Source organism: Schistocerca serialis, chromosome 4 (assembly GCF_023864345.2).
Source record: "Schistocerca serialis cubense isolate TAMUIC-IGC-003099 chromosome 4, iqSchSeri2.2, whole genome shotgun sequence".
Lineage (NCBI taxonomy): Eukaryota > Metazoa > Arthropoda > Insecta > Orthoptera > Acrididae > Schistocerca > Schistocerca serialis.
The window spans coordinates 723,563,250-723,577,401 of record NC_064641.1 but is presented as its reverse complement, the minus strand read 5'-3'; the positions used below and the strand labels follow the sequence as shown (position 1 = coordinate 723,577,401).

Genomic DNA, 14,152 nt, shown 5'->3' with positions numbered 1-14,152 from the left:
TTCAGAAAAAACATTTGTACATTTGCCGTAAATTGTTGTGTTAAACATGTATCACCTATTTATTTGTTAAAGTTTACACAAGGTGCCAGAAATCGACTTAGATGGTGTGATGACTAGTGCGAAAATAACAGAAGGTATTATAAGCAGTGTTTCACTATCATCTGCATGTTATTCCTACCTATTCATCAACATTTACGGTCTGAAAATCAGTAAAATTTCTGTGATACGATGCAGTACTTCGTATACTACACTCCTGGAAATGGAAAAAAGAACACATTGACACCGGTGTGTCAGACCCACCATACTTGCTCCGGACACTGCGAGAAGGCTGTACAAGCAATGATCACACGCACGGCACAGCGGACACACCAGGAACCGCGGTGTTGGCCGTCGAATGGCGCTAGCTGCGCAGCATTTGTGCACCGCCGCCGTCAGTGTCAGCCAGTTTGCCGTGGCATACGGAGCTCCATCGCAGTCTTTAACACTGGTATCATGCCGCGACAGCGTGGACGTGAACCATATGTGCAGTTGACGGACTTTGAGCGAGGGCGTATAGTGGGGATGCGGGAGGCCGGGTGGACGTACCGCCGAATTGCTCAACACGTGGGGCGTGAGGTCTCCACAGTACATCGATGTTGTCGCCAGTGGTCGGCGGAAGGTGCACGTGCCCGTCGACCTGGGACCGGACCGCAGCGACGCACGGATGCACGCCAAGACCGTAGGATCCTACGCAGTGCCGTAGGGGACCGCACCGCCACTTCCCAGCAAATTAGGGACACTGTTGCTCCTGGGGTATCGGCGAGGACCATTCGCAACCGTCTCCATGAAGCTGGGCTACGGTCCCGCACACCGTTAGGCCGTCTTCCGCTCACGCCCCAACATCGTGCAGCCCGCCTCCAGTGGTGTCGCGACAGGCGTGAATGGAGGGACGAATGGAGACGTGTCGTCTTCAGCGATGAGAGTCGCTTCTGCCTTGGTGCCAATGATGGTCGTATGCGTGTTTGGCGCCGTGCAGGTGAGCGCCACAATCAGGACTGCATACGACCGAGGCACACAGGGCCAACACCCGGCATCATGGTGTGGGGAGCGATCTCCTACACTGGCCGTACACCACTGGTGATCGTCGAGGGGACACTGAATAGTGCACGGTACATCCAAACCGTCATCGAACCCATCGTTCTACCATTCCTAGACCGGCAAGGGAACTTGCTGTTCCAACAGGACAATGCACGTCCGCATGTATCCCGTGCCACCCAACGTGCTCTAGAAGGTGTAAGTCAACTACCCTGGCCAGCAAGATCTCCGGATCTGTCCCCCATTGAGCATGTTTGGGACTGGATGAAGCGTCGTCTCACGCGGTCTGCACGTCAAGCACGAACGCTGGTCCAACTGAGGCGCCAGGTGGAAGTGGCATGGCAAGCCGTTCCACAGGACTACATCCAGCATCTCTACGATCGTCTCCATGGGAGAATTGCAGCCTGCATTGCTGCGAAAGGTGGATATACACTGTACTAGTGCCGACATTGTACATGCTCTGTTACCTGTGTCTATGTGCCTGTGGTTCTGTCAGTGTGATCATGTGATGTATCTGACCCCAGGAATGTGTCAATAAAGTTTCCCCTTCCTGGGACAATGAATTCACGGTGTTCTTATTTCAATTTCCAGGAGTGCATATATACACAGCAAACATGTTTTCAAACAGCTGTAGCACGGAAATGGTACGTTTCCGGACATTAGTTCATATTCAGAATATTGTGTGCTTACTCCCATCTGCAAGTGCTAGAAGTTTATAACTGGAATTTCCGAACACACAGCATACGTTGAACTTCTCTTGTGAATAGCAGTCTATCCAACATACGGTTTATTAATCTCACTTCCAGTCATTTCTACAATCATCTGTAATCATCCAATTACATCAATAGACAACATAAGCAACCTTGAACCAATTCAGAAATCCCATAAAGCTACCACGCTCTGTCCCTGTACCCACTGGTTCTCGATCGAAGAAGTGACTTTGAAAGTAACTTCCTCATAGTAAAGACAATCCACCAAACAAGTCAACACACCCGAGCCTGGTGTCATCCCGATTAAAACCCATTTTAGTGAGACTGACAATAGCTTCGGAAGAATACCTTTAGCAGAGACCTTTATGAGTAAGAAATTTACTCCAACGTTTAAAACCGGAACTTGCAATAAAAAAAGTGGTATATTGTTCATTGTAAGCATTATAGTTAATTAGTTAATCATTTAAACACTATCTACTGTTTAGAAATGCTATAATCAGGTTAAATATGAAAACGAATAGAAGACTGTCAAGGAATCTGAATAAACATATTGCTCCCATCTACGCGTGCAAGGAAGAGAATGAAGAAATATTCTGAGAAAAATTTACGACAGTCGTAAAAATCGTTAACTCATAGTTGTTAATCTTTTATTTTAAAATTCATTTAGACGGTATCTTGATTGTCAGACAGAAGTACACAACACAATACTCTATTCTGCGGGAGAAGGTGTCCCACAGTTGGCAGCGCTGTTGTCTGCTCTGAACAGCGAAAGGCTGCCGTCAGTACTGACTGAAAACTGGTGTTGCTTGAAACTGAATCGCCACTGAGTTTTTCCTGTAGGAACAGAAACAAACTTAACTGCTCACTACTAGAAAAGCGCGAAGCGAAAGAGCAGAGTCCAGTCAAAGTGCCACGAATCATCTCTGGATGGATGTATTATGGGACTTAACTTTTGGTTACAACGCGAAAAATTGAAGAAAATACAGGAAATAATTTTAGGTAGATTAAAAACGAAACATTTAAAGCAGAATAATTAGAAAAATCTTAAAATTATATCTTTACTGTACTTCTTTACAATAATAACGGTTCAGATTTCAGAATAATACAGTCGACTCTCGAAAATGCAAAGCACGAGGGGCGCAACTGAAAGTTCGATTCATTGAGAATTCGATTTCACAAAAGTTTCACTAATCAAGAAACATTATTTTACAAATCAGTAACTGAAACTCAAAAGACCAGGTTAGCCGAGAGTGCTAATGTGCTGCTTCCTGGACTCGGGTAGGTGCGCCGGCCCGGATCGAATCCACCTGGCGGCTTAACGACGAAGGCCGGTGTGCTGGCCAGCCTGGATGTGGTTTTTAGGCGGTTTTCCACATCCCACTAGGTGAATACCGTGCTGGTCTCCATGTCCCGCCTCAGTTACACGGCTCGCAGACATCTGAACACATTCGCACAATTCCATGGATTACACTAGACACAGACAGTTGGGGTACACTAATTTCGTCCCGGGGGGTACGGGGTGGCGGCAGGAAGGGCATCCGGCTACCCCTTAACTTACCCTTGCCAATTCCGATTAACCATGCCGACCCTGCCTCATTGCGGGAAAAAGGCACAAGCGAAAGAAAGAAAGAAAGAAACTGAAACTCAAAAGAAAGTTCATTCTTTTACAAAGTTTATTAATTTTTATTTATTGTAAAAAATGAAACGAAATGGGCGTACCAATACCTGAAAGAACATCATAGTATAATCCGTTCTACTAACGTACAAGTTTTCAATAATGGCTTTCCTCATTTTCTAGTCATAGATGGAATTTGACTCTATTTCTGCTTCCCCTTCTTCTTCTTCTTCTTCTGCTTCTTCTTCTCCTGCTTCGTCATCGTCTTCGTTCTTGTTGTTGGGAACAGCCTAAATTTCAACGTCTGTCAGGGAGGAGTAGACTTACACACGATCATTGAAACGTGCGAAAATCATCAAATGTCAGACATACTCTAAAGCCTGGCAGACGGCCAAAGTCATCGATCTCCTACAGTTGAAGTCGATCCTGTGTCCACCTGATGAATCCACATTCTTGAAAAAAAAATCATTGTCACGATAATATACTTCTATGTTTTATCATCCTGAGAAACGTGCCATGTTTGTCCTACGATCATCTTCAATGATTGTGTACGTCTAACCTTCAGACTGAAGGTTTGAAGGATTTCAGCCGTTCAGTTACGTAATAAAATTAAACCCCTGGAGCTGTCTTTTCAGCTTTATTTATTATATCGTTACCAGTTTCGGAGATTCAGTACACAAACTTCAGGCCTGTATGCTTAAACATTAACTTACCAACCACGAAATACAAAGACATATTAAAAATAGAACAAGAATCAAGGTCAATGCTATACAACTGAATTTATAGCAAATCATTTGATAAAACCAACAGATACATCGGTCGTCACATACCTAAGGTAGAAGTATATATAGTATACCATAAAGAATTTCCACTCAACACGTTGTACAAATGAAATATTTATTAACAAAACCATTAATTAAGTATGCCATGATTTTTGTTGGTCAGTTGGATGCTACATTAAACTGCGCAATCTTGAAGTAACCTACTAATCTACAAAAATATCTGTAGAAAAGTAAATAAAACATCAGAAATATGCAAAACCAACGAAATACGCATCGATGTGCAATTAGTCCTTGCACAACGACCGCATAAGCAACATCTTAGTGTCAATATAAGTAAATGTAGCAAAATGATAATCTAAAAATATCTGTTCGTCACATCAAAGCTATAAAATGCTAAGCAGAAAACCGAATATAGGCATAATTATGTCATATGTGTCAAATGAATGTCCAATACGTGTCAAGAGACCAAATGTAGAAAACCACCTAGTCATACCTTACACAGAATATATACACTGAAGCGTCAAAGAAACTGGTATAGGCATGGGTATTCAAACACAGAGATATGTAAACAGGCAGAATACGGCGCTGCGGTCGGCAACGCCTATATACAAGCCAATTCATGAGTGTACAGTCAGCACCAGGGATTCGGTATAACATCAAATCTCTGACATCGTTGCCACCGGAAAAAAGACGGGATCAAAGACGGCTGAAGAGAATCGTTCAAAGTGACAGAAGTCCAACCATTCCGCAACTTGCTGCAGATTTCAATGCTGGGCCAGCATCAAGTGTCAGCGTGCGAACCATTCAACGAAACATTATTGATATGGGCTTTCGGAGCCGAAGGCCCACTCGTATACCCTTGATGACTGCACGACACTAAGCTTTACGCCTGTCTGGGCCCGTCAACACCGATGCTTTAAACATGTCGCCGTTTCGGACGAGTCTCGTTTCGAATTGTATCGAGCGGATGGACGTCTACAGGTATGGAGACAACCTCATGAAGCCATGGACCCTGTATGCCAGCAGGGGACTGTTAAAGCAGGTGGAGGCTCTGTGATGGTGTGGGGCGTGTGCAGTACGAGTGATATGGGGGCCCTGATATGTCTAGATACGACTGTGGCACGCAATACGTAAGTAAGCATCCTGCCTCATCACCGGCATCCATTTATCTCCACTGTGCATTCCGACGGACATGGGCAATTCCAGCAGGACAATGCGACACCCCAAATGTCCAAAATTGCTACATAGTGGCTACAGGAACATTTTTCTGAATTTAAACACCTCCGCTGGCCACCTAACGCCCCAGACATGAACATTATTGAGCGTATCTGGGATGCCTTGCAACGTGCTGTTCGGAAGAGATCTCCACCCCCTCATACTCTTACGAATTTACGGAGAGCTCTGCAGGATTCGTGATGTCAAATTCCCTCCAACACTACTTCAGACATTAGTCGAGTACATACCACGCCGTGTTGCGGCACTTTCGCAAGCTCGCGGGGCCCTACTCGATATTAGGCAGGTGTAAAAGGTTCTTTGGCTTTTCAGCGTAGAACACAACATAATGTCCCGGATGAACAACATCTACGCATCTGTGAGAGAGTAGCCCTTGAAGAAAGACAATCTCAACAGAATGTAAGTATCAGCGCAGGTAAGCTGTCAAAATGATAATATAAAAACTTATCTATATGTCATGCCCAAGTATAAAATTCTGAGGTGCAAACCTCTTTTGAGAATAGCTATCTTTCTCCTGCTACAATCTTGTCTTTAAATTTCCGAAATGTCTGAAACCAAGTCAGAATTCCTTCAGTACGTCAAACCATATCAAGTTCCTCAATTCAATCTCATATTACGTGTCTTTCATTTCATTAAAATTCTTCAATTTCCTCAAGTGATCAAGAACTTCTTTTTAAATGATTATTTCAATAGTCAACTTGAAATTATAGTAAGCAAATATATTTATAAAACAAGACGGAATACACAAATAACATGAGCTGCAGTTTTTGGATCGTAACATTGGTTGATGCTCTGATTTCAACTAGACTTAAAATGTATGCGACATCACAAATGATTCGGCATTTTTCTATGATGATATGGTTATACAGTCTTTGATGATAATGAACTCTTCCGTGATGTAGAACATACGTTATCGATTATATTGTGTTTATTTATAAATATGTTATAGTTATGACCAATGTACTCATTGCTCCAAGAATATTACGAATAAGACATTTCATGGTAGACTAACTTTCTTGCAGCAGAATTTGAAGAAATGATATATCGCCGTTCCACATGTGAGCTATCTTTATGCAAATGTACATAGCAGAAAATGGCGTTGGATAGCTGCCTTTCAAAACAAACATCGTTGAACTACGCATATTGTCGAAATCTTATCCAAACCAACTTTCAAATTAAACACTCTCTGCCCGAGAAATAATTAACTATTCCCGAAATGGAGGTAGGTACTGTTACAAAAGTATCGAAAAAAATTTATCTTTACAATTGTTTCTACAACTTAGAAACGTTAGACTTTGATGATAATTATAGAACATCCGACACGCTTGTTATTATAGTGATAGAAGAGGATGAACAGGTTATTGGAGGAGGGGGTAGGGGGTAGGGGAAATGGAGGGCGAGGATGGGGATGCAGGACGCAGTCGCCTCAGACGAATACATGCAACGTGCTGAAAAAATCTTTTATAAACGAATGAATTATAAACCGTACTGTCATCATATACCCCTTCCGCTATCAGCCAACTCCTCCCCGTCAGTTCGTATCGGAACTGGTTTTCGTAAATGAGTGTCGCCCAGTTGACAATGTGGGACGATATTTTGCCATTTCGGCTGCTAATGATAGAATGTTGAGCAAATTTTTTAAACAATGCAACCGACGCCTTCAGAGCGATATTTTGGCTGATCAGCGCGATTTTTGGGCGACATAGGCAAATGCAAGTTTATTTTTAACCACTGATTTTAATTTAATGTTATTTATAGTTATGTTTACCACTCCACTATGTTGTCAGAACTGAAATATTGCAACCCTGAAGTTCTACCAATCTTCAAATAACGACTCCAGTGCTAATATTAAACTGCTATAATAGGTGATTCGGGTATTACAGTAGCGAGTACATACTCTTAACGTATGATAATGCTGGAGGGCCAATCAAAATTGATTTTCCTTTCCTTTCGTGTTACAGAATTACCTTCAATTAGACACTATCACGACACCACACAGAACAAAAGCAAAAATGGCAGCACTTTCATTTAATTCAACTGCAGTAAAAAATGAACTGATTAAAAAAACAACTGAGATCAAGTAAGACCAATGATAATGGTCTTGGCTAAAGTATGAATTGAGTGGTAGCAGATAGTGCTGTCGATATACCAGTAATTTAAATCTATCGATGGCCTTGTTGACTATCGACAGTGCGTATACCTTTTTCGTCGTAAAACTGAAAATCAATATATTATTTAATTTCACTGCATGGCAAGTAGGTCATCTGCAGCTTCATTTAAGTGACAGAGTGGGTCCGGACCCCCTGGACCCCCTCCCACCCCCTTTTGTTACGTCCTTGCTTGGAGGCCGTAACAGTTTTCAACTTTGTTGGTGTAAAAACGTTGGGATCCAAGTGTTGCAAGACGAGTATGGGCTGTAGAGTGGGCGTTCAGGACCGTCTCTTTTGAAATAGCACAACAGTCCCTCCTACGGGAGAGCATAGCTGAGCATTGTTGTGCAAAAACACGACGCAGGTAGCGCAGACACACTTTTTTTATTTAAACTGCTCTTTTCTGTTTCTTTAACATTTCACAGTAGACCTCAAAATTGATCGTCCATCCACGCCCCAGAAAACCCTTAGTCAGTATTCCCTTAGCGTCACAAAACAAGACAGTCATAAACTCTGTGGTGGATATGTTTGGAGTGCTTGTTTTGGTTTGGTGGGAAATGTGCTATGATCCACATCACTGACGGCCGCTTTGTCTGTGCATTAGAGTAGAAAACCAAGTATTGTCACCGTTACAGTATGTTTCAAAGGCTCTTCCCCTCTATAAGACAACGAAAAAACAAATCTACAGATGCAGTAATCTGTTGAGTTTTGTGGTGCTCAGAAGTAAATTCTGAAACCGAACGAACAAAAAAGAATTTCTGTTATCCTAACTGTTTACTTACAACCTCATGTAGAGCGCTCGGGAAAATTTGTAAAAAGTATTCTGACTGTTGAAATACACAGATACGTAGGTTTTCATGTAATTTTTCGTAATTTCCTGTACCAGTACTCTGCTGACGACGACGGACGGCCACTTTCTCGTCACTGTGAACTATCGTTCTTCCCCTCTTAAATAAATAACAGTGATGCACACTACGTTCAGACAACACTTTCAGTCCGCATGCAGCACAAATTTCGCGTTGAATGTGAAGAAATTTGAGATCTGTCGCCACTAAAAATCATATCTGAGGATGGATTTTCACATTAGATAGAATATACCGATACGACGCAAAATTTCAACATCTATTACAGACGAAAGAGAAGCAATTGTTTTCCTCGCTATTGCGGCTCATAGCCACAGTGACCTACCATGTAAATCGGTGCCAGCGACTGCTTCGTATCCCCAACAACATCGCATGCTACATGGAATTTACTCTTTGGACAGCCCTCATACTATAAGAGGCTCTCCAAATCAGTTTATAAATTTGTCCCACTGGTAGAAGAGACTGTCAATCCTCCATGGAAAAATGTTGGTTGTTGCCTATAGAGTCCATAGCTGTACCCATGCGTGACCCTCTTCGTCCGAAGCAAATTGGCGCCCATGAATGTCTTTCTTCAGGACTCAAAAATTGGAAATCGCATGTGGAGAGAACGGGACTATATGGAAGATGCGTAAAAGTTTCCAGCGAAACTTGAGCAGCGTAGCCGATACAACCCTGGCTGCAATTGGGCATGCTTTATCCTGCAACAGAGAGAAGCCGTCTGCCAACATTACTGGGCGTTTCGACTTGATGGCGCACTTCTATTTTAGTAAAGTGTTCACGTGCACTGTGGGTTAATTGTGGCGTCGTGTTTCTCAAAGTCAATGAGCAGCGGGCATCTGCAGTTAAAGGAAATGGTGATCATGAGTTTCCCGGAGCTGGCGGGGCTGTTGTTTCGACTACGCTGCAGAAGTTTCGCTGGGAAGCCCTTATATGTCTTCCATACACTCCCGATCCCTCCCCATGCGATTTCTGTATCTTTTGAGCCCTGAAGAAAGACATTCGCTACTTTCGTTTGCTTCCGACGAAGAAGTGCATGTCTCGCTACAATAATTGTTCCGCTGTAAACGGCAAACATTTTGTCCATGAGAGCTCTGGTTGTCTTGTCACCTAGTAGGATAAATCGACTAAAGTTATGGCGATTACTTCTGAAATAATAAAAGTCCAATTCCTCTATCTGTCTCGTTACCATTTGACTGTCCCTGATATATACACAACTAATTCACCGCACGTCCATGTGTATAATAACGATTTCTAAAATGTTTGTCGAGATTGCGAACCAATTTTATAATGAAACGGAGCCTGCTGCTGTGGTCGAGCGGTTCTAGGCGCTTCAGTCCGGAACCACGTGGCTGCTACGGTCGCAGGTTCGAAACCTGCCTCAGGCATGGATATGTGTGATGTCATTAGGTTAGTTAGGTTTGTTGTTGTTGTGGTCTTCAGTCCTGAGACTGGTTTGATGCAGCTCTCCATGCTACTCTATCCTGTGCAAGCTACTTCATCTCCCAGTACCTACTGCAACCTACATCCTTCTGAATCTGCTTAGTGTATTCATCTTTTGGTCTCCCTCTACGATTTTTACCCTCCACGCTGCCCTCGAATACTAAATTGGTGATCCCTTGATGCCTCAGAACATGTGCTACCAACCGATCCCTTCTTCTAGTCAAGTTGTGCCACAAACTCCACCCCAATTCTATTCAATACTTTCTCATTAGTTATGTGAGCTACCCATCCAATCTTCAGCATTCTTCTGTAGCACCACATTTCGAAAGCTTCTATTCTCTTCTTGTCCACACTATTTATAGTCCATGTTTCACTTCCATACATGGCTACACTCCATACAAATACTTTCAGAAACGACGTCCTGACACTTAAATCTATTCTCCGATATTAACAAATTAAGAAGTACAGGAATAAAGAAAAGACGATCTCAAATAGCTTTCGACAGAATAGAAGGTAAAAAAAAGCCTTGGCGAATCGAAATTTTTTGCACGGCGGCGGTATTCCAAAATATTGCATGGTACCAAATTAAAGTGTGACAACTACAATCAAGAGCAGAGAAACAACTTGGCCTGCCACATAACAAAGATACTTAACGGCTACTTTCTTTTCTGTATCTTCCGTTTGTTGTCTCGTTGAAGATAAACTGGTGTTCTGTACGCATTTCTTACTGCGTCCTGAGCTCATTTCGTTCAGCAAATAGCCATAATAAATGTATTATTTTTGTTGTCTTGCCTAAGGCAAACTGGGTTCGTCGCTCATTTCATACTATGTCCTATACGTATTCCTTACTGTATTTGTGTAAATGACCCAACATGTCTTGCTGTACTGACCTGCGAGAAGAGCACTCTGGGCTTCCTCTTAATCCTTTGGCGATGCTGACCAGTCTGGCTCCTTTTCGAATCTGTTCGCACCGTCTCTGAAACGAAACATTGACATAATACACTATCAGGTACTTGCCCTTTAAACACAACAACGTAAAATTTATATCATTTACAATTTTTAATGATAGATTATCGATCATAGAATGACGGTACATCACCTGAATTTTTATTCGTCACATGATAAAATACATTCTATGTAACCGTACAAGAGAAAACTTTCAAGACCCTGGAGAAACGTAGTCACGACGGTAGTGCTTATTCATAGCTTTGTTCAAGATTTCGAGCAGAGAAATTCAGCAGTGGATAGAAACCAGTGAGCCGAAGGTATTGAGCTCATTGGTAGAAACTTTAAGAGTATAAAATCTATGGAGTGCGTATTTGAATGCGTAAAACGAGAATTCTGTCCGTAACCTCCATGCAGCTCAAACCACATGATTTTGGGACGGCGAATTTGAACTAGCATGGCGCTAAGCGTATTTGGAGTGTTATTACTTCGCTGCTGCAGCGTTACAAGTACCGTGACACTTTGTATACATGTAGCTTAACAGTTTGATACCGGGAACTGTATTTGGCTTAAAGATGAGAAGACCAATGGTGCTGTGTTTTCTCCCTCCAGTATCCACGCTCAGTTTACACGTTATTTACGTTTTTCGGTAGGAGGATAAAAAGTGACAGCCAACAATACCTTTTTACGCTTTCTGTTACACTTATTCGTATTGCAGAATCACTATTTTAATTAATAACGTTACAATGGCGCTTTAGACGGTGCCGAAGTGTAAGGAAAAAACTACGCATTTGGAACTACGGATCTGTTGCACTAAATACGACAAGCGATTTGCACCACATGCTTGTCCATTATTATTTTCAGTTTTTCTTTATTTAGCCTTCTGCTTTTTGTGGACAAATAAAACATATCTGATATTTTTTCGCCATGTCATCAGAAAAGTAAAACCATACACTACTCACACGAAAATAAAAAATAGAAGATCAATGCTTGAATTTTGGAGTAATTAAAGAAGTGACAGCCAAAAATATATTTTTTTTAGATTTTTGTTACACTGATTCCACTGATTACACTGAACCCAGTGGCTATACAGAGTGCTGAGGGTGGTGTGGAAGGAGAACAGAATTCCTGAGGATTGGAAGAAAGGAATTATAGTCCCGATCTTCAAGAAAGGGGATGAAAGGAGATGTGAGAACTACAGAGGAATCACCCTGCTATGTCACTGTGGAAAAATCTATGAAAAGATCCTGGAGAAGAGAATAAGAAGCAGTATTGAAAGTAGACTGCAAGAGGAGCAGTATGGTTTCAGACCGGGAAGATCAACAACGGACCTCATATTTGCGGTAAGGCAACTGCAGGAAAGGCACTATGAGTACGGGAAGGACTTAATCATGGCCTTTTTAGATATTGAGAAGGCGTATGACAGTATCTATAGGGACAAGCTCTGGGATGTGCTGAACGCAAAAGGGATAGATGAAGAGATAACACGAAAAGTCAGAAAAATGTATGAGGGAAGTGAGAGGTGTGTGAAAGTGGGGAGGGAACGTACTGCATGGTTCAAGCTGGAAAACGGGCTGCGACAGGGAAGTGCATTTTCGCCTTTATAGTTTATTATTGTTATGGATGAAATCCTACAGCAAGTATCAGATGCAATTGGAGATCATAAAATGAAAGCAGTGCTTTTTGCCGATGACTTGATGTTATGGGGAAATTGCGGGAAGGAGGTGCAAGAGCAGTTAGATGTATGGGAGGCAACGGCAGCACAATATGGTATGCATTTCTCCGCAAAGAAAAGTGAAATAACTGTCACAACAAGAAAGAAGAATAGGCCAAATGTGGATATAACTTGTGGAGGGGAAAAACTACAAGTGGTAGAGAACTTCAAGTACCTGGGAAGCATGATTGAAAATAAGGGGGGAAACGCAATGGAAATAAATGAAAGGTGCAGAAAAGCAGGGCAGTTCTTCAAATGCATTAGGGGGTTTATTTGGAGCAAAGAGGTGCCACAGAAATCCAAGGGAATTATATACCGAACCTACTTTGTCCCCATATTGGCATACGGAAGTGAGACATGGGTAATGCACAAAAGCGACAAAAGTAGAATACAAGCTAGTGAAATGAAGTTCCAGAGGAGCAGGTTGAGTGTAACAAGACGAGACAGATTGCGAAATGTGTATGTGAGGGAAAGACTAAAGGAGGAACCAGTACAGGACAGGACAGAAAATTCAAGACTGCAGTGGTATGGACACATGAAGAGAATGGATGAGGGAAGAATTCCAAAGAGGATGTTTGATCTGCAACTGGAGGGGAAGAGGCCCAGGGGAAGACCAAGAGATAGATGGGTGAAGGGAGTGAAGGAATGTGTGACGAGAAGAGGAGAGAACTGGACGAAGGTGGAAGAGGGGGAATGGTGGAAAGACAGAACACGATGGAGAGGCTTGTGTTCCCGACAGACCCAGCCAGTGGCTGGAAACTGTCCAAGATGATGATGATGATGATGATGATTATTCATACTGTCGAAATTATTTTAATTAATTGCGTAACAATGACCGTGTATAGGAAACCGTTTCATGAATAAAAACTTGGATGCACGGAACGGTTTTGAAAACGTGCGTAAACTGGAAGCAATTAATCAGACTATTGTGTATAGATTTTATCTGCATATGAACATAAAATCAGTATGTATAAACTGACTGACATTTTACTCAAACATACTTGTAAATATATCTAGCACTTGCCTCGTAAACACATGACCAAATTGCAGAAATTACTTCTACAATACAAGAAATTTTAACACAGCGTCTCTATAGTTTTCAACATGTAAAGGCCTCATACCAGTAATACGTTTACAATTATACTGTTGTATATACCTTCGAAAAGTAACCGATACTCCCCTCACATATTTCTCCTTGCATCCGTGAAAAAGACAATACTGCACCATAATTGTTATTAAAACTCAGACGTGCAGAAATGTATATAAGACAAGACGAATACGTGTAATATTCAAGTTTCGCTAATACAAAAAATCGAAGAATCACGTGACTGGCCCGGTTTGGTGTTGAAAACATGAGCTGCAGACTATGCTCATTCCATAGATATACATACTCTACGGTAGAAACCACAGAGGTAAGAAAAGAAGGGTGGCGGCATTACGTTACAAACTTGAAGCCGATGTCCGCCACCTTCACCAGCCCAAAACGTTAGGATCACCGCATTGATGCCCCATAGTTCATTGCGGTGACTCTTTCCCGTGACTGTGTCGTATTACTAGAGCAAATGCGCATTCAAGAACAAGATAAGTTCGAAATTGCCTTCTTGACACTATGTTATTCATGCAAGC

The 14,152-nt window shown here is 42.1% G+C and overlaps 1 protein-coding gene across 1 annotated transcript in view; it reads right to left on the bottom strand.

Annotated features, from left to right (window-relative positions):
- LOC126474726 (homeobox protein Nkx-2.5-like) overlaps positions 1–14,152 on the bottom strand; it is a 105,517-nt gene that overhangs the window by 19,857 nt on the left and 71,508 nt on the right. Inside the window, exon 4 of the mRNA XM_050102206.1 lies at positions 10,758–10,843. Coding sequence (XP_049958163.1) covers positions 10,758–10,843 — 86 coding nt within the window. The remainder of the gene's footprint in view (positions 1–10,757; positions 10,844–14,152) is intronic.